This window comes from Notothenia rossii, assembly GCF_949606895.1.
Source record: "Notothenia rossii genome assembly, chromosome: 6".
Taxonomy (NCBI): Eukaryota; Metazoa; Chordata; class Actinopteri; order Perciformes; family Nototheniidae; genus Notothenia; species Notothenia rossii.
In genome coordinates, this window is record NC_136909.1 from 37105734 (window position 1) to 37132433 (window position 26700).

Here is a 26700-nt window from a genome sequence, read left to right on the forward strand (position 1 = left end):
ACGGTTCACAAACAATTCGGTTCGGTACGTACCGAAGGTTTTTAGGTCATGGTCCGGTACGTTTTCGGTACAGCAATTTTTTTTATCACAAAACATAAAGTATTTTTGGTTTTTTAAAAATTATTATTAAACTGTGAATAATGTATCCACTCAAATAAATACAAAATATAATAAAATAAACATGAAGGTGCAGCATTTCGATAAACTGAAATAATCTGTATTTGAACTTTACTGTACTAGTACTCACACAACATAAACTATTATTTTTGGGTTTTTAATTATTATTAAACTGTGAACATTCACTCAAATAAATATTTACTTTGACATTAAAGAGCAACCTCCAGGTTAAAGACACCTGTGAATAAATGTGTAGGAAAATGATGAATACACTAGATTTTCAAAAAAATATACAGAAATATACACTACAGTGACATCTGGCGTCGTTTTTGTAAGAAATGTTCACTTCTGCATAAAAAAGCCTCGGCAAGTGACCTCCCGCGTGTGACGTAACACGGGGGACACAAGGGGGAGAGTGGCCGGTGTAACGTATTAATAAACATGGATCCCAATGCTAGTTTCGACACAGAAGACACAGAAGAAGTTGAACATGAATATTCGAATGCATATGACGGACCACAACCTTATAATTATGATCCTGCTAGGCGTCCAAGAGACCGGGAGCAGCCAAGGATTAGAAGAAATTACGGCCATTGGAGAGAAATTGAGCTGTGGTGTGAGGAGAACCAGTGGAGAACTGGGCAGCTATCTTGGTGAGTGAACGGCGTTAGCTACAGAATGTTAGCTAACGTCACATCACAACATTTTAAAGTTAGCTATCATATATCAGGCTATAACTAAAGTAGCATTGATAATATAGTAACGTTACTGGCAGGACTGTTGATACTGATCCATAACAGAAACTAATGCGCAAGTATCAGCCGTATCTCGCGTTACCTAATGCAAATCCACACTACGTTTTACGGTGCTGTGTACCGGAGGGGAGGGAGAGAGCAGCGAAGGGGGGGAGAGAGATGTAATACGGTTTCCTGATAAACGTTTTGTTTTGTAGGTGCTTGTGTGGGGAATGCCAGCCCATGACCTCAGCTGTGGAGAGCATGTGCTGCAGGGAGGTGGATCCCTTCTGGGCCCTGGTGGAGAACCTCACCCCCAGACCAGACATAACATGCCTGACACTGCACCCAGGCTTTGAAGCATGCTGTCTGAATCGCTTTGTGCTACAGATAGCCTACATGAACTTCAGGCAGGAGCATGGCCCGCTTCACGCCAGCAGACATGAGTATGTTTAGATTACAATTCAAAAGATAAATACTATTAAAGATAATACAGTTGCTATTGACCCCGAGTGTTTAGCAGGTTTCAAAACCCAGAACCTGTAGATTATATACTATATAACACTTGTTGATGATGTTAACAAGGCTATCAAGTTTACCTGTAGATATTGTGTCCCTATCCCCAGGCAATACCGCTACACAGCTTACAGGCAGGTCATCCGCTGGGCCTATGGAGTTCCAGGCAGGCACATTAGGAAACCCTTACCCTCATGTGTTGTGTCTGCCATCAGAAGACAGTTCCCAGAAGAAGGAGGAGGAATTTACAAAGGTTTTGAGTGGCCTCATTTTGGTGACGATCAATACAATTAATCACAATCATAGTGTGTTCGCACTATGTGCTCGCATACACATGCATTTCCAAACATTTTGTCTACCTATGCTGTAAATGTGGTATTTTTTCAATTTACACAAATAAACATTGATTGATTGTGTCTTTTCATTAATAACCACCAAAATACGTTATTTGAACACTCCTCAATCGATTTACAAAAAAAAAAAAAATAGTATGGCCCGCCTTAATACACCAATGCAGTTTTTAAAGATATACATTTTTCAACACAGAATCATTTAACAAATTACACCATATCCAATCATTTTAAGAGTCAGAAAATGCTATCTGTTCATTGCAGTTATTGTTTATTGAATTAGATTACCATGACCTCAACATAATTATGTAGAGTACAAGTCCACAGCCAAGAACATTTTATTTGCATATCATTTCATTTATGAATATGGAATTATTTATTTGATATTATTATCGCCGCTCAACAAGTCTCCCTCCTGTCAGATGGAGGGAGTAAATACAGCGGCAAGCTTTGGAACTGTCCCAACATATCCTATGAAGAGAGAAAGAAAATATTGTTATTATATATTAATATTGATTTTTGCACCATCAAAATCTCTTACCAGGTTTTATCTAACAAATAAACAAATGTCAATTTAGAATCATCTTACCCTGAAAACTGTGAACCACAGAATCTGCTGGTTTCACACTAATTTCCTGTGTTAAACCGGGAATGCCGTGCCAGATAAAGGCCAACTGCCTCATCCTTGGCGATCTCCTGGCAGGAAGTGGAAAGGGGGGCAGGGGCAGTGGAGGACAAGACTGCACTGCTCTCTCGTAGAGTCTCTGGTGACCTGGAGTAGCCCTCTCTCAGAGACTCCATCAGGGCTGCAGCGTATGCTGAAGGAAGGAAGCAAGTGATCACATTCAGTGATATTATAGATGCATCACACAATAAATAATATTTAGGGACCGAGTAAAACAGCTAACCGTATGATGGCTTCTCCTTGATAGGGCGAACTACCCAGCCACCTTTGCAGAACCTTGGGTAGCGAACTGCATAACGCACCTCACCATCACTGGTTCGAGCAACCTCTCTGCTGCTATTGTGGTTAAAGTGCAGGGCTGCCATGAGAAGCCTGTAGAAAAAGCAGATTATGCAGTTCACAAGTTTTTTGTACATATGTGAATAAACTGTTTAACTGATAGCATTAGTCGGTTAAACTTCGTATTGTTCGTTAACGGTTAAATGGTTAATTATTAACATCCCTAAGCCGTACACATTATTTCACCATCACATCATATTTACCTGCTGTACATCCCAAGGAAGGAGAACCCAGTGTGCTTTGGTGCAAAGTGGAGGATGAGGGAGTGAAATGCCTCCAGGGAATAGGTCTGATGCTGTGGAGACAACTTCCGGACATCCTTTACCAGTGCTGTTCTCAAAGTCACCCTCTCCAGTTTAATGGCTGCAGTTGTTCCTGTACAAACACATATTTTGTTCTGATGTTACTAGAATTGTCTACATATGCATGTATTACCTACACTGATAAAGCACGATTGTGTGATACTATCAGGTGTTATTTATATAACGCCTTGTTAATGTGTTAGCACACTTTGGGTTATATATTGATGGAGTGCTCTGGAACCAAAATAAACTAAGCACCAACAAGCACTTGGACGACTAAGATGTTTCAGCAACACAGTGTACAGAGTACGTTACCTGGTTCTAGCCACTCCTTGTCCCTTGCTTCTCCCTCCAGAGGTGGATGTGCACAGCAGGGAAATGCAGGAGTGCCGTGTTCATGGATGTCCTGAACATGATTTACCATACTTTGCCACTTGGCTTCCATCACATCTGGACCTCCATCAGGAGTGGAAGCTGCAGTCCAGTACAGGTGATTGATGATGGCTGGCCTCCACAGCTTCAGGTCCTCACACTCCCTCTCCTTTGCAGCAGCATCCAAAGCTTTCCCTAGACCTGTTTCACAACCGAAACAAAATGTTAAAAAAGAAAATGTAATTATAAACAAATGTCAGCCTAATCAAACCCACCAACATCAAGATACATACTTTTACCAATATGCCAGATATCAAAGAAATTAGTCGTTCCTCCTGGACACAACTCCTCCCGCACCCACTTGGCAACCTAAAGAGTGAAACACAACACCTTAATTACTTACTAACTAGTAAGAAAATGCATTTTTTGCTGTTAATATGGTGCGCCAAGAATCTTTGTGTGTATATATGTCTGTTTGTTCTTGTGTGTCTTTACCTGGCAATTTCGGTCCGTAATAAGGGCTGAAACTTGCATGTGTTGCTCCTTAAGGAAGTCAATGCTGCGTTTCAGACCCTCTAGTTCACACCAGGTGCTGCTTGGGACCTCTGAGCTCTGTAAAACAACATTATGCAGTCATATCACTAACCGTGTCACATCAGACGAAAGCACATCTGATTTGTGTGACTGATAACGTTAACTTACCTGGAAAAGTTGAAGCCTTGTTTATTCTGTCCTCGATCAAGGCGTAGGTGCCATATTTGGCACAATGGCCAGGAGAGTGACAGAGTGTCAAAAACAGTTTAATTCAGACGTTAAAGCCCAAAAAACAATGCAATGCAGTTATTGTAAGTTGCTTTGGATAAAGCTAAATGAATGTAATTTAAATATTGTTTTGACCTCTTTTTGATATCAATAATACAAGCTGAAGTGTTCTACCTGCAGTCACCAGAGGATTAGCCCACCCCCCATCTCCTTCAGTTCTCGGATGATCCCAGCCTGCTCAGTTTGCCAGGCCTGCACGATAGTAGGGATTGTGTACAGGCGTTGATGGCGGAAGAAGGTGCCGACACTGATGCACTGAAGCCCTAACAGTTTCAACATCCGTATTGTCTGGGTAGCCATGCAACATGAAAAGTGGATGGCCCCACTCAGTAACAGGTTGCAGGCTGGCATGTTTCTGTACAGCATTGGCTGGTTCTGCCAAAATCGCTCATACCCACATGCTGCACATACCTAAGAGATGTGAAAAGCAGAACATTGCCAGTACAACTCTTAGTCAGCGAAAAATCAATTATGCCATAAAACTAATGAAGTATAGACACAGTGAATTGATAAAACATAAAAATAAAATAAAACAAACATTTACATACAGGTTATGATACAACCTTTATTTTTACATCAGTGGAATTCACACATATCCTCTTACTTGTTTTATCTTTATATAAGTTCCCTCTTGCTGCTCCACATTACCCTGGGTTTCCCCACAACAGGAAGGGCAAATGGTGAACAAGGACATCAGCTGGGTTTGGCACACAATGAACTTGTCAGCAGCACTGAAAAAAAAAAAAAAACACTTGTTATTTCTGACCGAAACAATTTGGTTATACAGTACACATCATCTAAAATTAAAAGAAGCCTTACTTGAGATCAACATTAGTTCGCTGCAGTGGCTCTTTTGATGGTTCCTCATCAGACTACTCGCTCATCATTTCCTCCTCTGGGCTCCATGGCATATCCCCAGGGTGGTCCATGGTTACAGAAGATGACTCATCATCACTGTGTGCAGGACTGGGCAGTGGAGATTCTGTCTGACACCCACACTGACCATTCTGGGCTGTACCTGGACAGCTAGGATAAAAAAATATATATTATATAATTGTGCCTGCCATAAACAACAGCCCTGCCATACAATCTACCTTTACAAAGCTTATGTTCAGGTTTTGTTGACATTCGGGCTGAGATGTTTTAATTCATTTATATGTTAATTATTGAGGTCATAGCAAGTCTTGGAGTTGTAACAGCCTGCATCATACTGAGATGTTTTTGTAATATGTTTTTAACATGTACAAAAACTATGCAGTCTTTACCGCGTTTTGATGTAAAATTGGCGCGCTACTTCTGTGTTACACTGTGAGCCGCAGTGAAGCACAGATGTTGGCTGAGGAACCAGTGGAGAGACGACCTCTTGCTCTGGGTCTATAAGCCCAGCATCACTGGCCGTAGGTGAATCTGCAGTACTGTTGTCTCCCAAAGTCTTGAAAACACACACATGAAACACATGATTACACATGAAAATAAATAGCAACTGCGCCATTAGATATGCAAATAAAGTCCCCACGCCAATTCTAGCTAACATTATCCATTATGACTTAGCAAGTGGGTTTAACAAGTTAGCAACATTAACTTACAACAATAAATACTAAACACACGTTGCTTGTCATTATTGAAATCATTATACTGACTAATTTGGAAGTTAGCAAACGTTAGAAAAACAATACTTACGGTGCACAGTTCACGTTTTCGTTTTGCTGAATCTCTGACCGACGCTCCCGCGCTCTCATTCCAGCCTGCTGCTGCTGCTGCTGCTGCTGCTGCTGCTGCTGCTGCTGCTGCTGCTGCTGCTGCTGCTGCTGCTGCTGCTGCTGCTGCTGCTGCTGCTGCTGCTGCTGCTGCTGCCGGAGTTGTGTGTATTGACGGAACCGCACTAGCTATCAGCCTCACACGGTCCTGGCTTCGATATCCCATACTGCACTCCATCACATCACCTGACTCATAATCCTCCGGTCGAAAATGAGCGCCACAAACGACCGCGTTTTTCGTCACAGACGCAGCATTGAAGTCCCGTCTCTTTGTCTGCACAAAACGAACCCAGGACCGAAAGCTAGCTAGCTTTCTTTTCCTGTTAGGATAATAGTGGACTCGATGTCCTGACAGGCTGGTATTTGTGCAACCTGCACAAACACAATACTGCACCATGATTACAAATGGTGAAATACAATGTAAAACTACCGAAAAATACCAGCTCCTTAAAACACAACCGCTCTACTCAACGCAACTCTACTATAACCGCGGTCAGAGAGCGGAGATGTGTCCCCTGTGTGATGTAATATGACGCGTTTGACGTATGACCTTAAAAAAAAGCAGTTTTTAAGAGCAGAGCTCAAAATTGCTCCTTTCCCTCTGAATTCCTGCCCTTATGTCTCGTAAAACATATCAAATCCTTCATTCACTTTTTTAATTGTAATTTTCAAGCAAGTTTAAGCATAAATGTAGAAAAAATAAAAACCTGCAAGATGCTCTTTAAGACTTGCTTGTCATTGTATTTTCATGTTTTTTTAAAGAAAAATTAACTTGTCCACATTGCTTGCCGAAAGGGCAGATCTGCTGGCAATAACAATGTCTCCTGCTGTGGAGAACACCCTCTCGCTAGGGACAGATGTAGCAGACACAGCCAGGTAGCGCTTTGCTAACATGGCAACATAAGCATATTTGGCGTTTGTAATAGCTTTGGCTCGGTCTGAACTTTTTGCGAGTGGTGGAGGCTTAAATGCTAGTGTTAGTTGGGTTTGCACTTCAGTGTTTTTTCTTTTGGTACCGGTGATATTCACGTTCGGGTGATGCCTTTTCAAATGAGTGTTCAAGTTTGATGTATTGCCAGCCGCGTAACCAATTTTAGTTGAACAATGCCGATAAAGAGCTTTGGTTTGGTCCACCTGTCTTTGTCCGTCATCCTTGTACGTAACTGCGAAACCAAAATGTTCCCAAACCGGAGACTTCAATGATGCTGGAGGATTTTCGAGCTCAACTTTATCTGCGTTCGCCATTTCGCCGGTTCCTCAAATTACTGACTACATTTCAACGCATCCCTGTGACCAGCTCTCATAGTATGCCTCTCGTCCAATTAAATTACTTGATCGCTCTATGACCAACCCAATGTGAGCAAATTACTCTGAATGCTGCGACCATGGCTGCGACACAGCACCTGGCTGAGATTACTTCCAAAAAGATGTTCACGTTCTCAATTTTTTACGTTTTACGTTATATTTGTTCAGTACACTTCGGTACACATGTGTACCGAACCGAAGGGCCCGTATCGAATAATTCTCGGTACGGGTACGTATACCGTTACACCCCTATTATGTACCAATCGATTCTGTGTCATCTCACGATCAGATCGATGGGTTGGACGTGCAGCTACGATAAGTAATAAGGGTGTTATGAGTGAGTTTCTGTGCAACACCCCGTTAGCATTTTTCGCTCGTGGCTAATTCATAGGCTCAGTGCCAGCTTTGTTTTTTTTTTTTGAAAAATAAAATAAAAATGATGAGTTAGCTGAGTTTCTTCCCGTTACATGGATATAAAACATTCATAGTTTATTGAATATTAAGATGCCCTCAGACGCTGTTTCCTGCAGATGACGCGTTTTTCCCCCCGGTATCGGGGGTGCGGTGTAGAAGAGGTTAAAACAAATATGATCTCTTCTTATGTAACAAGACATGAAACTATAAGTGTTAATTGTGTCTAAATAACTCAAAATTAGCTATTATATCTAAGAACATGTTCCCTATTTTAAAGTGAAGTCTTGTTCATAACCAATAAGCTAGTAGTTTGACTCTAATTAGGTATTTCTATCTAAGAATATGCAGGGCTCAACGCCAGGGGCGGCGGGTACTGTAGGCTAGGGAAGGCTAACCCCCTGATCCCACCGGAAGCTTCTGCGCTGCGCTACGGCTGTGCCGCGCTGCGACCTCCTCCTGCGTCATAACCCACCAGGCGCGTTTCAAAAAGTTGCGGAAGCGGAGCGTCGTGTGTGCAGCCTCGCAGTTGTTGTTGATTTTGGAATATTTCCTTGACATTTGTACTTCTAGGCAACGTAGTTAAATGGTTTATGTTTGTGTCTGTTTAAATCGTGTTTATTGTTGTTATTTCCTATTTTGTTGTGTTGTAGACTACAGACACAGTTAATAATAATTGTAATATTCCAGTTATAAACGACATGAATCAAAGATGTGTTGCTGTATTTTAGTGGTAAAAAAATCTGCATTCAACATCATAATTATTCTATATATATATATAAGGAGGAGAACGCTGGCATGTATTCTCCTACTTGAAAGACTACGGGGGGGGGGGGGGTGGGGGGAGGAGAAGGAGCCGGTTTTGGGTGCACCCCCTCAACCAGCAAAGGAGACAACAAGGTGATTTTCATCACCTCGTGGCTGGACAGCCAACGACATCACCAATATTTTCGGATGAACGTTCCACTTCCTGCCTGCACTGCGCTGCGTCAAAAATAGGATTCATCCTATATTTTAGAAATTCCTTGCGGCGAGGAGCTTCTGGGACGCTTCGAGCCGCGGCGCAGCACGGCGCAGCGGGTCTGGTGGAATAGCACCCATTGACTAGAGTGGCCGCGATCACTAAAAACGCCGCAGCCGCAGCGCAGCGCAGACGCTTCCGGTGGGATCAGGGGCTAAGCCTTCCCAAATATTTTTGTCACTGCATCCTGGTAAAATAAAAATATAATGTTTGTGTCTTTGACATTAACGCTGCTATGCAGCCACCTGTGCCCTGTACTAGAAGCCAGTTCAACATACCCTGGATATGTTTGAGTAACAAACAAACTAACAACAACAAACTAACAAACGAGATCTCGCTATGCGGTCCTACGAAGCTGGTTATATACTCGGTAAATCAAGCCAGGGTTTATCTCTCCAGCTGAGAGGGCGTTCACATGAAAGGGGCGGGGTTAGCAACATTTGACCAATCACAAACAGGGACAAGTGTAGCCTACTGACAGCGCAGCGTCATACTTCATGAATGAAAAGTAAAGTAATGTGCGTTCACACCTGCCTTGTATAGTCCGGTTGAATCGAACCCTGGTGCATTTAGCCGCTTGGTGCGGTTCATTTGGGTCGGTGTGAACACAATCCGAGACCTCTTAAGTGAACTAAACAACTGGACTCTGGTCCGCTAAAATAGGTGGTCTCAGAACTCTGGAGCGGTTCATTGCTGGTGTGAACGCAGTCCGCACCAAAACATAGGAAGCGTAGTATTTACGTGTCACAAGAACGCGGATATCTTCAAAATCTTTAGCGAAAGAGTCTTTCAAGACATCCGCGGTTGTTTAGTTAAAGTGTGGAGCAGAATTAAGTGTTGAACAGTGTCGTGTAAAGTCAAAATTCTCCGTCAACTACATAAAAGTAAGAACACCTGTCGTCGGTGAAACGCCCTCCTTACTGCTGCAGAACGTCTTATTATATGTGTTATAATGTTTTTTAACGGACGTTGTCTGATTATATAATCATATGCGCTCGCCGCTAGTGTCTGTTGATCTCCAGATTAACAGCAGCATGAGAATAACCTGCCGAAAGTGCCGATGCTCCATGGCGGAGGCTCCGGTAGAAATTGCCGGGATTTGCGTTTTTACCCCCTTAATGTCTGACCAATGGATGAACAGCATTTCCGAGCACATGACTTGTGTTTAAAGTTTATAGTCCGTCTGAGTTTTGCCCGTGTGAACGCAAACCGAACCTTCTGAAAAATGAACCAATGAAACAAACTGTGGTCTGGTGCGCACCAGAAAACGGACTATTAGGTGTGAATGCATATGAACTTTAAACATCCATGATTTAAACATATAATCCAGGATACAAGCCAAGGTTAATATAGAACAACTGGTTACAAAAATAATAAACTACAGAGTGTTTGAAAGCATACAACAGTTTTATGATATCACTGCCCCATCCAAGACACGAGTGGATCTGACTTTAATTACATTTGAGTTGAGTGTTTCGTCAACCAATGTGTTGCTTAAAATAATACTTCTGCATACAGTATGTGACACTGTGAGTGTTGCACGGCCAGATACGGCTCGAGAAGCTGACTCAGATAAGGAAATATGATATTATATGATAGATGATCTGATTGATGACGTGATATGAATAATAAGTGCGACACGTCGGCGTCTTCTCAGCATACGGCAGTTTAAACTGTATTTCCTTTATCCTGTAATATGACTTGATAGAGCCTTCCCAAACCTGAGCCTCACGCGCCGCCTATGCTCAACGCTAACTTTTAAAAGTGGTTTCCAGGCTGGCAACCAGGCATAAGCTTTTGGTTGCCAAAACTGAAAATACGGTTGCCCTTTTTAGTCACCTTGTATTTTAAATAATTAAGATACTATACAATTATACATCAACTTAATAATGAAAATGTGACACAAAAGAATGTTCAAATGCTTTACAATAAGTAATTAACACAATTATTATAAACTTAAGAGGTAGGAAACTTGTCCACCCTCAATTGCTGGTATACAAAATACCAGTAGTGCAGCTGTTGTCGTGTTCTTCACAGATCCCTCTCAAATAAATTGAGCAAGTCACTAGTTTCTTGGTCATCCATTGTCTCTCTTTCAAATGTGGTTTTTCTTGACCTTTGTGCTGACCCCCACCATAGATCCATTGGCCCTTCAGCATTGACGTCTTGATTGTGGTTTGGCCAGACTAATACATTTCTAATGTTAAATAAATTAAAACCATTCACAGTTAAGAATTAGATAATTATTAATGATGTAAATGACCTTTAATATGTCTAACTATATTTAAAATGTGTTACCTTTTTATAGAAGTGATTATATTTGTATGCCAATATTTTCCTATGGTAAAGTTTCGTTTAGCACTTATTCGGGACTCTTATTTTGAAGGAACCTTTACCGGAAGTGAATGCACAACGGAGCAGAATGTACATATATATATTTCGCCTCCCAAGACTTTACACATTTCCTCTTTGCTTTTCGTTCGGGTTCATCTTGCGCTTTATCAGTTGAATCACTTTGAACCTTCGTTTGAAATGTTGACGGGTTGGCCGAACCTTTTACCCCACAGTCAAACAACTTAATTTGCTTCGCCATTTTTTGTAAAACAAACACACGGCGCACCGCGCACGCGAGTAAACACTGAAGTATTATTTGAAATATTTGAAGTATTAAAGTAACGTGTTATGGCAGGAAAGTTCAATCTGGTATATTCATTTTAATGTCACCTTATATAGAATGTGTGTTAAACTTGTGATTTCTGCATTGAGTGACTTCTGCCTAGCAGATACCAAGAAGAGGCCCCTAGGGTCTCTCTGTTAATTATCAATAGTCCTTGCAATTAACAGGGGAATTCCCAGATACATTTTCAGATATAAGGCAGTTAAAGTCTTGTAGAATTAATGATTTATCTCCTACAGACCCCAAAAGAGGCCTTGAGACTTGGGTCACCCAGCAGTAAACGAGATAAACGTCCTTTTGAGCTTATCAATAAAATGTATTCATTCCTAGTAAGCTGACTTTGGGGTGAAGGGAAGTTCAGGGAAGCCATTAAGCATCAAGAACAATTAACTTATGTTGGTTGACTGATGCGGTGACTGTCATGGGACGATGGCGTTTGGATATTTACAAATACGGATTTCATAGAGAAAAACAGGTGGCTGTTGTTTGATAAGATACATTATAGGATGTGTGTGTTGAAGATGTTTAGGGGGAATGAGTATGTGTCCTGTCAAAGAGTCCTCTGTAATGACTCCAAATCATTGATTGGGGATCTGCCTAAGGGCAGAGGGACAAACACACACACACACACACACACATACACTGTGAAGCAACAGATGGAATCAACAACTGCAGACTTACTACCTGGGTTCCCGCCCAGAAGGGAAACCGACCAATGGAACACTGCCAACTCACTTGCTAGCTCGCTCAGAAGCGAACTCGCCAATAACAAATAGCTAGGGAAGAGCAAGCGATAAAACTCCTCCCCACCTTTGTATAAATGTTGTGATCATTTTGAAGATCGGCGCTCTTGTTTCTGACTGGCTGTCGTGGTACGTATATCACACGGTGGTAGAACCTGAGCCCGGAGTACTCTGCAGAGTGCTTCGCAGTGGTTAATTTGAGCCGGATCCTGCCGGAACAGGATCCGGCACCTCTTCATTTTGGCCACCCTGTGTTCCGGCACCTATTTGGGCAGATCCGGTACCTCTCACAAAAAATAAAAATAAAAAATGGTTAAAATGAAATAAAATATGCAGATATTAATTTACAGAAAAAATCCCAAGAATTTCATGTCGTTTATTAAGATTAAGATTTGAAAGAGTCGGGGATCTGTGTTGACGCACTGAAAAGCTGGACCAACGGACAAACGTCTTTCACTCTTGAAATTCGCCACATGAGGAGCACGTCGCAGAGAGGAAGAAACGGTGATTCAATGCAAGCATGTCAAAAAGACAGTTAAATTTACTGTCTTTCTTCAAAAAGAAGGAAGAGGTAATAGACACTTCAAAACGAGTCAGAAAAGCCTCCACAAGCAGCGACGAGGGCAGCTGCAGCGGTCATGTTGATGGTCAAAACCAGGAGGAGGTTAGCGACGCAACAGCTAGCCAGCTAGCTAACCGACAGTTAGCCAAGCCCGGGCAGGAGGCTGGCACCGTGGCAGCAGCGGGTCAGGTTCACCGCCAGCCGGAACAGGAGCCAGCTACCGTCAGCCAGGTGGACCACCAACAGCAACGGGTGGGTACCCTGGCATCAACTAGCCCGGTACAACAGCCGGAGCAAGAGGCGAGCGGAACCGCGACATCAGCTGGCTTACAGCAGGAAGATTCAGTAGGAGAGGAGAGCGCATTGAGCGTAGAAGAGTGTGGGACGTCCAGCGACAGGTCAGGGATGGGATGCACAACTGTTTGGACAGAAGCTCAGCTAAAAGTGAAGCAGACTTACTATCCCTGGCTTTTTAGGGGAAAATCAGGTTTGGGTTGCACAACGTGTAAGGCGGTGGGGACTTTGGGGGCAGAGAAGACGTCGGGGATAAAACTTGCAAAAGAGTGGGTTTTATGCACAGTAACCTCATCTGCTTCAGATATTATAAAACAGCAACGCGCACTCAGAAAAAAAGTATTTGAACATGCCCGTACTAAGGCTCACCTAGCAGCAGCAAGCATTCTTGAAAAGGCAAAAGTGGACACTTTAGGACAGTTTATAATTAATAGTCAGTCTGAACAGATGGCCACTACAGCTCGCGTATTTCGCACGGCGTACAAGGAGGCTAAACGCCACCGTCCCGCATATGGCTTCGAACAGGAGATTGATTGCCAAGAATTAAATGGACTCGATATGGGGAGAATTTTACATTCCAATGTTGCATGTGTAGACATACAGAAACATATTTCTGAAGAAATGAAAAGAAAACTGTTTGAAAAAATAGTACAGTGCACTCCCAAAATCAGTGTAATGCTGGATGAGTCAACCAGTTTAAGCAAAAAGAGCTGCTTGATAATATACCTTAGGGCTCAGTTGCCCGATATGGACAAGCCTACAAACATTTTTACTGAACTCGTAGAGCTAGATGATCTAACTGCTCAAGGTATTGTCCACAAACTGTTGTCTGCTCTGGAGCGCCTGTATTTGACACAGGATTTTCTCTTTAAGACCCTCATTGGAGTAACTTGTGATGGTGCTTCGGTTATGTTAGGGCGTAAAAGTGGAGTGGCGAGTCGGCTCCAGGCCATGTTCCCCAACATTACTGTGTGGCACTGCTCAGCCCACAGGCTTGAGCTTGCAGTCGCAGACGTAGTGAAAGAGATGGGTGCTATAAATCACTTTAAAATATTGATGGACAAGATATATGCACTGTATAGCACATCTAACAAAAATCGAATGGAGCTGAGAGAGTCAGCTGAGAGCTTGGATGTCCAGCTATGCAAAATAGGTCGTATTTTAGACACTAGATGGGTGGCATCAAGTTTTAGAACCGTTGAAGCAGTGTGGAAGAACTACCCAGCACTTTACAAGCATTTCAAAACTGCATCAGAAGATCCCTCCCGTAACAGTGTCACAAAGCAAACATACATTGGGCTTGCTATGCGCTTATCTTCGCATGCGTTTGTGAACAATTTAGGCATAATGTGCGATGCATTGCAAGAATTATCTGAGCTCTCAGTCGAGCCTCAAAAACGAGACATTACCATCATTTCAGCACACAAGTACATTTGTCGGGAAATCAGGGTACTTGAGGCCATGTCGGATCGGCCAGGTCGCTACACTGAACTGAGCCAAAGGGGAATTGAGGAAAACTCTTTCCATGGCATCACGCTGAATGGAGGAAAATCAAGCGACAGATCACTCGAACCCAAGCAGTTTTTTCTAACTGTGGCCAAGAACTTGGAGGACCGTATGTTATCTCAAGGAGGCCGGATGCCAGATAAAACTGGATATAACAAGTTCATTGAGGAGTTGAAGGTGCTTTACGCACAATACTGGCCCGAGGACGCAGGTGCGCTGTATGGAGAGACTGAGGTCGAGTCACTGTGTCAGCGCTTCAACATTGCCAACCCGCGCGCAGTCATACGGGCCTACAGAACGTACAGAGACTCAGATGGTAAAGACACCCCCGATGAGCTGATGGAGTTACTTGTTGCTGTCAACAGCATTCCCATTGCAAGTGCTGAATGTGAGCGCGGATTTTCTCAAATGAACTTGATTTGCACTCCCAACCGTAGCTCTTTGCTCACATCCACCATGTCATCTTTACTCTTCCTAAATCTTGTTGGACCCCCCCTGGCTAAATTCAATCCAGTCCCGTACGTGAGATCCTGGGTGGCCAAAGGACACAGAACTGCCACAGACACACGCAGTAAAAGCAGAAAAAAAGAGATAGAGGACAATCCGGACATGCTCGTGATGTGGGGTGTTTTAAACAACTAAATATGGTGAGCAAACATACTGTCTATTAATAGGCCGCCGTGCCAATCTTTGAATAGGCCTAATAAATATTTTTTATACACGTTAAACCTGTTGAGAAATTAATTGCTGGCTGTATACTGAAGTCCCACCTGTGGTGATGTGGGCATTTGCCTATGTTGTGCGTACTAGCCTAAAAAATTATAAATTATCGTCATAACATTTATACCATGGATACTATTTGAAATTGAGGCTTGTAAGTCCCACAGTGTTGCAAGTGGACATTTTCATGTTGTTTTCAGCACCTTTTCTGTATACGTTCCGGGACCTGTACGCATCTCGTCATCCCTGAGCTGTCATATGTACTTTGCGTTCCGGCACCTTATGATTTACAAATTAAGCACTGGTGCTTCGTGATTAGGTGATTGGGTGATGTATTGTATGTTTTTGCCATTAAAGCAGATTATTGTTTAACCCTTATCCTGGCTGCTTTGACTTTTCCTTCTTTTAAAACAAACTCATAGAGGAACGGCGCGAAGCAGAGATTCTGCCTCAACAACGCGCATCGCTTTCAGGTCAGGTTCCGACTGGTCACAACAATAATTAAATGTCACTCTTAATACAACAAATAATTAACATTTATCTCTTTTGGGGTGCACATTTTTGCTGTTTGCTGTCCTTATGTTAAAAACTGGTTGCCACTGATGGCAACCAAAGGCCAAGAAGTGGTTGACATTTTTTCTGAATGGTTGCAAATGGCAACCTTGCAACCGTTACTGCATATAGCTGTCTAACTTCTGTTAGACAGCTATAGCCTATGCCATACATTTTTGCATACATTCACAGTCAATATTTATTCAGTATGATAGCTGTCTAACAGAAGTTAAATTCATTTCTCACTTACTCTGGCAATGTACTTAACCCCAAATAAAAGAACCCAATAAAAAGAGTTCTTAAATAATAGTGAAGTCACTATATTATATTTGGCATATTAAGACCAAAACTCATGTACAACAACTTCCTTACTTGCAATAAATAAGCATTAATTAGAGGGTTATTGAGGAAAGACTCTCAGCTAATGGCTTATACTTGTAGATTATGGTCATGTAGAATAAGGCATTAATAAGTGTTTTATACTGACTAATAAAGAGCCAATATACTGCTAATATGCATGTTAATGATCAACTAGTTGATGGTTAATTTGTGTACCTTAATATAAAGTGTTACCAAAAAGTCTCAATGCTTCTTCCACTACTGATAAAAACAAAGTGGAAACACTAAAAAAGAACATAATAAATTGTTGCATTTCACTGCTGCACTACAGTTTACTCACTCATGTTGGTGAGAGCTCCCTGCGGCACCGGCCATGTTTGTTGACAGTCGGGGTTGCCTTAGAAACCAAACCTCACAGTGCATGGTGGGTAGAGGGTAGTATTTCAGGAAGGTACATGGTTATACAATTGTGAATTGTTGGTAAAGAATGACTGATTGATATATCTTTGGCAATATATATATATATATATATATATTTTAATGTGTGTTAACTTAACCCTAACCAATTGTTGTGTCATTTTTACAAAAAAAGCTGCAAAATATCACTTCAATATGACAAAAAAACTAAAAAGGTCTTCCATAAGGTAAATTAAATAATTTACCTTCGGAAAGTTTTGTCATGGGTATGTTGACTTCAGGTTTTCTTTTTTTCACACCACCTAAACATTGCTACTTTATCCACATCTAATTGTATCACGTGGCTTTGCCGAATACTCTATTCTGATTAGTACATGTGGGCATTTCCAGAGGTTGCTAATTTTTGCTAACACACTGTTGTTAAATAAAACAAATTGTTGCCAAGAGGATCAAGATATGATGTGCAGTCATATCAATATGCAGAAAGAAGTCTGGTAAATTGACTGCAGCTGTGGACAACACACATTAGTTGTTTCCATGAGGAAACACACTTTTTAAAATAGTTTTTGAATATTAGGTTGAATATTTGTGGAGATCGCGAACGACACTTTGGATTCATGATGGCTAAACTGTCCAGAGTAAAGTAGCTCAAGAGAAGGAAAGAGGTTGAAAGAGAGCGTGGGACGGAGAAATCAAAATAATAATTCAGACAGGAAGTAAACACTAAAGGGAACAGCAGAAGAAGACAGACAGGAAGTACAGTAGCTGTCTCCCAATCTGACGGTTATGGCTAGAAAGGATCCGTCTAGTGTAAATATGACGTCACGTTCTCGTTGTAACTCTCGTTGTAATCGGAGCGTCTCGGAAACACATCTACAGCAGTAACATGATGCAACATACACATTAATGCAGCAGCAATATTAATAGAGAAACATCAGACATAATAGTAAAATACTGAAAGGGAACATTTTATTGCACCATGAGCTATCTTGGGACTTTTACTGCGACAACGTTGACTGGCCTGTGAATAAAAAATAAACCATGGTGTTGGTGATCTACAGTGTTGTCATTCTTCTTTGAACACCAACAAGACCGCTAACACCCTATTTCAACAATCACACTCCCTGTCATTGACATAATTAATAGATAGTTTAGCTTCTCACCATTGGTTGCTGTGGCCAACTGATGTTAACGATCGTAACTGTAAGGCTGCCTGCCAAACGTAAACATTCAGCCAAACTCTCGCAAGAGTTTTACACAAGACGGATCCTTTCTAGCCATAACCCAATCTGACGGTTATGGCTAGAAAGGATCCGTCTTGTGTAAATATGACGTCACGTTCTCGTTGTAACTCTCGTTGGAGCGGTTCGGAAACACATCTACAGCAGTAACATGATGCAACATACACATTAATGCAGCAGGATAATAGTAAAACACTGAAAGGGAACATTTTTATTGCACCAGGAGCTATCTTAGTTGGGACTTTTACTGCGACAATGTTGACTTGCCTGTGAATAAAAAATAAACCATAGTGTTGGTGATCTACAGTGTTGTCATTCTTCTTTGAACAGCAAGACCGCTAACATCCTATTTCAACAATCACACTCCCTGTCATTGACATAATTAATAGATAGTTTAGCTTCTCACAATCATTTGCTGTGGCCCACTGATGTTAATGATCGTAACTGAAAGGCTGCCTGCCAAACGTAAACATTCAGCCACGTGACTTGCAAACTCGCGCGAGAGTTTTACACTAGACGGATCTTTTCTAGCCATAACCCAATCTGACAGCGGCAAACTCTGGGCCACTTCCGGGATGCGAATCAGGAAGTGCCTCAAACTGCAGTTCATCTAGTGGCCAGTAGGAGCAGTGTGCAGAAGGGAGCAATTTCCATAGACCCCAATGTTAAAATGCCCAACTTTACAGCAGAAATAAACATGTTTACATCGTGGTTTCAAAACATTTTATTCTCAGTATAGTTAGATTCCCCCTTCCTGTCTATGGATCCTGGAGTGAATTTTTTCTCAACTCATCTGTTTAATTAATATTAAGCCTTAAAGTTATGCATATATTAGGGCGTGGTCACATTGAGTGACAGCTCTGTCAAGTGACTGCTGCTGCTAGCTTCTTGTCTCTCTGCTAGCTGCTCCGTGAATCCACAGGGACTCAGCCTGCTCAGTTCATCCAGGGAACACAACTTGAAGCCGGCCTTGGTTGTTTGTTCGTCATGCTTATATATCGGACTATTGTGACTTGCTCTGCGGTTAAAACCGACGGTGCATAAATGCGGTTTTGCGGTAAGTGAAATTTGAGTGCTTTATTTATGTGTTAATGATTTTAATCAGCTACGTAATGAATGTTAAGGCTTGGGTTAGTGTGTAAGCAAGTGGTAGCTACATCGGTGCTAACGATGCTAATCGTAGCCTCCAAGTTAAAATCATAGACTGTATATATAAAGGTTAAAACGAAATAGACAAGTGTTAAGCATTAAGTGGGATAATACTGTAGAAGAAACGGCTTCTGTTTGAGGTTGATAAAATAAGGTCATCCTTGTAACTTAGAGAGATATTTTATTATGTAGGTAGGAACTGTATGCATTGCTAAAGTTAATTTAAATTGGCTTTGCTCAAGTATGTAGACAAGCTAATGTCGAAGTAGTGTATGTGAAATCAACCTCACAATAAGATGTGTGTATATTACAATTATTAATGTCATATTTCAAGATGATTACTTAGATATTACAATATGGTTGGTTGAGCTGGAGTTCATTATTGAGCTTACACGTTAACGTCACAGTCATCTGAAGAATGAACCCAAACCTCGTTGTTTTTATTAATTGCATTACCAAAAGGGTATCAAATAAACAGCAAGCATTGGTAACACAACTTCCGAAGTTACAGTAAAATAAAAAGGACCCTGACTCGGACAATACACAATCCAACATGTTCAACAGAAGAGAATCAGTTATATTGTTTGTACACATGGTACTTTACATATATATCTGTTTGTTTAAGGCAGGGGTGGGGAACCTCCGGCCCCCGGGCCGTAATGGAAGGCCATTTCCGCCACTTGAAAAAAATAAAATCCCCATGAAAAGTCATAATTATGAGATAAAAAGTTATAATAATGAGATAAAAAGTCATAATTATGAGATAAAAAGTCATAATAATGAGATAAAAAGTCATAATTATGAGATAAGAAAGTCGAAATAATGAGATAGAAAGTCATAATTATGAGACAAAAAAGTGGAAATTATGAGATAAAAAGTCATAATTATGAGAGATAAAAAGTCATAATAATGAGATAAAAAGTCATAATTATGAGATAAGAAAGTCATAATTATGAGATAAGAAAGTCGAAATAATGAGATAAAAAGTCATAATAATGAGATAAAAAGTCATAATTATGAGATAATAAAGTCGAAATAATGAGATAAAAAGTCATAATTATGAGATAAAAAGCCATTATGAGATACTTTGTCATAACAGATAAACTAGCAGCTCTTTGGCTCGAGTTCTCCTATTTATCTTGACACGGAAATGGATTGTGAGTACATTGAGGACTACTTTAAACGTGGATTTACAACAGATAAAAAACTTAATTTGCTTGCTGATTCACATGGAGTTGTACTAAGCAAACGCACCCTTGAAAGGATTTTAAGCAAGAAGCAGCTCTGGCGTCGAAAGAATAAAACCGATGTGGCTGAGGTGGCAATCTTCATTGAACAGCAACTGGGAACATCTGGTCAGTGTCATGGTTACAGATGGATGCACCAAAAATGTTGGTTACATGGAATTGTGACTGACAGAGAAACAGTGTGAATACTGCTACAGTTATTGGATGGTGAAGGTGTTGATCTGAGGTCAAGAAACAGACTGCGAAGGCGCATCTACCACAGCTGTGGTCCAAACTATGTATGGCACATTGATGGTTACGACAGGCTTAAGCCATTTGGAATTGCAATCAGTGGATGCATTGACTGGTTTTCCAGAAAGATGATATGGCTTGAAGCTTACAAAAGAAACAAAGACCCGAAGATCATCGCTGGCTACTTTATTGATGCTGTTATCAATGCTGGTGGGTGCCCTGCCAGACTCAGACTTGATTTAGGAACAGAAAATGGCCATAAGGCTGAAATGCAGCAGTTTTTGCATTTTTCTGAGAACCAAGCTGAAACAGACAATGTGACCTTTGGTCCAAGCACTGGAAACCAGCGTATTGAACGATGGTGGCTGACCTTGCGAAGTGAGTGTGTCCAGTTTTGGATGGACCTTTTTGACAAACTGAGTGTAGATGACAACTTCTTGGACAAGTCCTTGATCCAGTTCTGCTTTCTACAAATAATACAGGTACTTGTCACATTATGAAATAAATAAATGTTGAATGTGGTGAATATTTTTAAAGAGCCACAAATGACCATGTGTAAAATAGAAATTGCCTGTTTTCCGTGGAGAGAGTGAATAATAAGTTATTGTTTCTGGCTAACAAAAATATGTGGGTATTCAGAGTAGCTGTGTCAAATAAGTAGGTATTTAAGAATTTTTTTTTTCGGGTTTATCCACCACATTTGTATAGCTGTTAAGATATAACATTAGTTGCACTGCTGCAATGTACATTTTACAGGTATTAATATGATTGTGCCAACCTAGCATAGTACAACTAGAAGACAAATCTCACAAATATAAAAAACCATGGGTCAGGACTATACTTGACTAAGGCAGTAATAACCACTGCCCAGTATTTTTATACATTCTATTTGACTGAATATGATTTGCCTCCTAGGAAGAACTTAATGAGGTTGTATTGACTTGGAAAAATCAAAGAGTCCGTCAAGTCCATAACTCACGATCACCCCATGGACGTCCCTCCATATTGCATGCAGTCCCTCACCTGTATGGAGGCAGAGATTGTTTGCACCAAGTGGACCTGGAGAAAGTTCAAGTCTGCCTTGATGAGTGTGTGTTCAAGGACTTCCCATGTGATGAAGATGTGTTCCATATCTGTGTGGATCTAATGTCACAGTATAATCCGAAATTAACAAATGATGTGTTTGAAACTGTTAACCTGTATATCACACTCAGACAACTGATGAACAATGAACTGGATCACTAACTTTCCTGGGGCAGTGTCACAATTTATATTTCAGAAATGTTTTTCCTGTTTCATTCCAGGACAAATTGAAATATATATATACTGATTGCAATTGTCAGAATTATAATATACTTTAACCTGTGATGAATGAAAATATAATTGTAGCTGTTTGAGACACGTCAAAGATGTACCAAATATTCTCAGAACATATATTTTTATGTACACACAAACAAAGTCGTGTGTTGCCCTTTGATTGACTATGTGTAAAAACAGGATACAAATGCAAAATACACACATGTATTAATAGAATTATTTATTCAATTATTTAAACAGATAGCATACAAAAATGCTGTTTTCATTTTGACTGGATATAATTGTTTCCAAGCAGCTCTTTGATGGCTGAGTCACTGAGCATGTCCTGTATCATATCACGATAAGAATAACATCAGTTTAAAGGCAGCAGCTGTTTCCCTTTCATCCTCTCTCCTTCTGCATCCCTCCATCCTCCCACTTCTTTCACAATGGTGTGCTAAGCCAGGGAAGAGCAGGCAGCAGAGAGAGTGAGACAGAGCGAGTGACTTCCTCAAACACTCCTCGCTCCTTTCTCCCCCTCCATTTATCTGAATCCAACCAATCAGCTGGCATACTTCAATAAACCTCTGAAACCAAAATTGCTGTTTTCATTTTGACTGCATTTTAATCTAACTTGCTACAGCATCAGCAGCCTTTAATTGTAATCCATCGATACGTTTATGAGTGGTTTAAATGCCAAACTGTCTTTTGGTAAATAACAAGAACAGCACCTGAATAGAATAGTGCTTAACAAAGGAATATATACATTGTTGTCTGAAATAACTGATTTAGACTCAGGTTATTAGTGAAGTCTAGCAATATAAAACATCAATCTTAAACTACTTCCTTAACTGAGGTATTCACAGAAAGTTATCTGCATTGAAACGTAAACATGTTCTTAAAATGAAAACAATGTTCAACAAAAGTGGCTAAAAGCAGTAAAGAAATATTGACAAGATGTTGATGCGGTGGTACTCAGTAAGGTTAAACAAGCTGTACTTCCTTCACAATAATCTGGAAAACCTACAAATTCTAAATGTGAACCTCTGATTGCAGTCTAGTTGCTGTAAGCTGAAATCTTTGTATCTTAGACAATATCCATTACCAACACGTTGCTATCTAAGACTTTATTAATTTCATGTCGGAAATCTGGGTAGTGGTCGTAACTGACTGGCAACTCCAAGTAACAGCCACATGTATGAGCAACAGGTCTTCTTTGAAATCCCTGAAGTTGTGTGAAGCTGACAGTGATGCTCTTTCTTGTGAACAAATCTGATCCTGTGCAAAATCTGAGGAAAAGGGAGAGGTGCTGGGTGTCTGACTCTCTAAGACATGCACTAACATACTTGACCATTTGTTTCTCCTGGGCATTCTGTGTACTGGGGTAAGTCATTGATCTCATGATCTTTCTTGATGTTGGTTGTAGATCTTCATAGACTGCTGCAATCCCTTTCAGCTCTGATCTAAGAGGTGCAAGTGTGTTGTTCCACTGTTCAATCACAAAAGCAGGCTCTTGAATCAGTTTTTAATGAGCAATCTCCTTCAAGATTTGCTCAAAGTTATCTGCTGTTGGAAGCCGCCGGCAGTTGTGGATATCCATGATTTCCAACAATTCTTCTTGGTTCACACCTTCAAAATCTGAACGACAAGATTCAAAGATCACCCGCTCAGACTCTGACACATACTTGAGAAATCTGTCCACAAGATCACTCTCAACAAAGCCCAAAAGAGCTTGCTCAAGAATTACAGGTGAACGTTTAACAGGAAGGTACTTCTCTTTTTGCCAGCCAAATGTGATTATTCGGCCTACACTTTCCCATTCTTGTTTACTAAAATCATGACGCAGGTATGGCACTTTGAAGCAATTTCCCATAGTGCACTGCTCATAAAAGTCATTCCAAAATTCTGACAGTATATCCCTCATAACACCTCCATCATCCACAGCTTTTTCAAGTTTTCCATCGGGAAGAATAACTTGGAAGTGAAAGTCATTCTCCGTGATATTTTCCTCAGAAAACACTAGAATAAGTTCTCTGAGAATCTGTCCACGATGAAGAACAATACTTTTCTTCACTCTTTCTCTCTGATTGGCTTGTTCCTGAAACATATCCATTGAAAGAGGCATGGATGAAAACACGTGCCGGCAAAACACAGCAACCCAGGAGGTCCAGCAGCACATTCAGGGACTCCCTGCTCAGCCTGAAATCAGGGCGTGTGTCCTGGTCATTGAAAAACCTATCCAGGACAGGGACGCTTAAGTTGGTCCTGCAGTACAGGGGCCTTGGCTGGTAGAGGGAAAGGTTGGGTAAAAAAGGGTTAAATAAGTGAAGATTTTTTTTTTTTTTGTGTTTATGTGTATAAATATATATCTATCAAATTAAATCAAATTAAGTTTATTTATAAACTTTTGAGCCTGGTCTTGGGCACTACCAGCAGCAGCTGGTCAGCAGACCTTAAAGATTTGGCTGGGGCGTAGCATTGGAGGAGTTCAGCTATATAGGCACTAGGCAGGAGCCAGCCCATTTAGGGCTTTGAAAACAAATAAAAGAAGTTTAAAATCAACTCAGGCCAGAATTGGGGTGATGTGGTCACACTTTTTGTGGCCAGTCAGAAGACTCTATCTCTATTGACATGTTTATATATATATTTATGTGTGTATATACAGTATAAATATATATATATATTTATGTGTGTATATATAAATATATATATATTTATGTGTGTATATATCAATACATATATATAGGTCTATGCACTCAAGCTATACTCGAAATATACCCCTGAAATGAAATTTGTATCAGTGTTATATGCTAATAACATTACTGTTAGCTAAAAATACAGTACATACAGTACATACATATATTCTGTGTACATCTCTATAGACATGTTTATCGGCTATATATATACATACACAAGCTATACTCAACCTGAGGAAATAACATTTTAAACATGTATAGGCTAATATTAATATTACTGTTAGCTAAAAATACAGTACATATATATTGTATATAATTTCCAGTGTTTCCCCTATATACAGTCAGCAGCGGCGCAGCGCCACGCTGCTACGGGGGCGCCAGCCAGGTATTTTCTTTTATACATTAAAATAATAATACGTGGTGTTCGCGTCATCGCCATGGAGGAGCACACAGCCTCTGTGAGCGAGCGAGACAGAGAGAGAGCGAGAGAGAGCACACCTCTATTTAATATAGTAGTAAAAAATAAAGTCAGAAATCATTCCAATGTGTATTATAGGACAGTAAAAGGGGAGTGAGATTAGTAAAATATGCATAAATAAAAAGTAGGGTAACATAAGATAAGAATAAACTAAATTATTTTTGTGCTAAATGTATTTGTTATGGTTGTGATAGATTTTTGGATTATTGAAAAGTATACAGCTCCCTGTCATCTGAGTGTTGAGAGCTGTATCCATAAATTCATTTTGTGCTCAAAGTGCAACAGATTGATGCATTTAACTTCAACATTTAAAAAAAACTTCCCGGGGATGAATGCCCCCGGACCCCTCTAGTCTAGAGGATGGGAGGTCCACCCCCAAATAAAGCAGATTAAAATAATTCAATTGCATACATTTTATTTTGATTGTTTGTTATGTGGATGTGTAGTATTTGTGTTACTGTATGTTCAATAAAGGTGATTTAGCAAAATACAACTGTAGAGCCTCAAGAGCCCTTCTTGTGCTGGCAGACACATACTAGAAACATATTGGCGGGACGCACTTCGCACACGCCATTACAAATTCCACGCGCTCACATTTTGCTGGGCCCGCATGCCTTTTCACCGCTGCTATGACTCCATCCTAGGGGAAACACTGATATCTATTATCGTATGATATTATTACCTGGAAATGGTCTTCCATTGATCTGAAATAGATGGTGCGCCTGCTGCGCCGTCAGGAAATTAATTGAAACATATTGAACAACACAAAAAAAAGAACTATTTCTGACTCCATATTGAACTGTTTGAAAACAGTTTGAAAATATTTTGCCTAATGTCAGAAATGATTACCGGCACTTGTGACTGCAACTGGTTGCTAGCCGACAGGGGCGGCAAAAGGTAGGGGAAGTAACTGCCGGTGACGTACCAGGAAATGCTCCGTAGACAGTGGCTGTTTCTCAATCTCGAGGATACTGGCTTCCAAGCAGCTTCCAAGCCAATATTTCAAGGATGCTACGTCATCGAGTGCCGCCGAAGTACTGTTCCAATGTCCAGCATACTTGAAATTCCACCGAGGCCGCGTTCTTGGTTTGGGGGAAATGTTGAGGCTGCACATGGGTAGACTTCGCCTCCTTAAAATCCCCACAATGCTTTGCGCACGGACCAATTTCAAAAACCCTTGCGGAGAACGGCGGAACCGACGCAGTACACATTTAAATGTAAGTACAGTATGTGGCGTAGAACATGTGTTGGTAAATATGTTATTACATGTCACTTGTTAGACTCTTTTATCCAAAGCGACTTACATACTCAATACTGTGGGCAATCCCCACAGGAGCAATTTGGGGTGAAGTGTCTTGCCCAGGGACACAACGACATGCTGACTGCAGTGGGGTTTGAACCCGTGACCCCCTTATCTGAACACCAACGCACGAGTCCACTGCGCCACAGCCTTAATTTGTTACATTTGTTATCACCAAAAATGTGTTCCGTGAAAGTAAAGCAAGTTCATAATTAGATAGACATCGTGAGGTATTTATTTTCGGTACAGTTTATGTTGAAACCGTTAGAGAGAGTGGCACACTTGTTAGCCTGTTCCATTCTTCTTCGTTTTCCGTAGCCGTGGCTTGGAAGTTTTCAAACTTCTGTTTCCCTGTTGTAATCCTGTCAAATGTTGGTGTTAACATTAGTTTCTCTAAAGGTTTATCCAGAAATGATTGAAAATACAAGCAGGCTGTGGTTAAGTAACTCCTGCATGACCTGCTTTAAATCAATGGAAGAAACTGTTAAATTAGTATATGAAACCCCGGTTGACAACATAAA

General features: G+C 40.8%; 3 protein-coding genes across 3 annotated transcripts; 1 reads left to right on the plus strand and 2 right to left on the minus strand.

Moving 5' to 3' along the window:
* The first annotated feature begins 201 nt into the window (after positions 1-201).
* On the plus strand, positions 202-1780 carry LOC307042224 (P2X purinoceptor 7-like). Its single transcript, XM_079685994.1, has 3 exons — positions 202-770; positions 1070-1297; positions 1478-1780. The coding sequence occupies exons 1-3, from the start codon at positions 559-561 to the stop codon at positions 1659-1661; spliced, it is 624 nt and encodes a 207-aa protein (XP_079542120.1). The 5' UTR covers positions 202-558; the 3' UTR covers positions 1662-1780.
* A 389-nt stretch (positions 1781-2169) lies between these two features.
* LOC307042222 (uncharacterized protein) lies at positions 2170-4029 on the minus strand. The gene is made up of 7 exons (XM_079685992.1): positions 3911-4029; positions 3709-3784; positions 3359-3616; positions 2945-3116; positions 2626-2774; positions 2307-2535; positions 2170-2188 (listed from the first exon to the last, which is right to left on the minus strand). Exons 1-6 carry the CDS (start codon positions 3947-3949, stop codon positions 2345-2347), a joined length of 885 nt encoding a protein of 294 aa, XP_079542118.1. The 5' UTR covers positions 3950-4029; the 3' UTR covers positions 2170-2188; positions 2307-2344.
* Positions 4030-4123: 94 nt separating this feature from the next.
* Positions 4124-15713, minus strand: LOC307042223 (uncharacterized protein). Its single transcript, XM_079685993.1, has 5 exons — positions 5918-15713; positions 5503-5669; positions 5057-5263; positions 4842-4968; positions 4124-4648 (listed from the first exon to the last, which is right to left on the minus strand). The coding sequence occupies exons 1-3, from the start codon at positions 6389-6391 to the stop codon at positions 5110-5112; spliced, it is 795 nt and encodes a 264-aa protein (XP_079542119.1). The 5' UTR covers positions 6392-15713; the 3' UTR covers positions 4124-4648; positions 4842-4968; positions 5057-5109.
* Positions 15714-26700: the final 10987 nt, after the last annotated feature.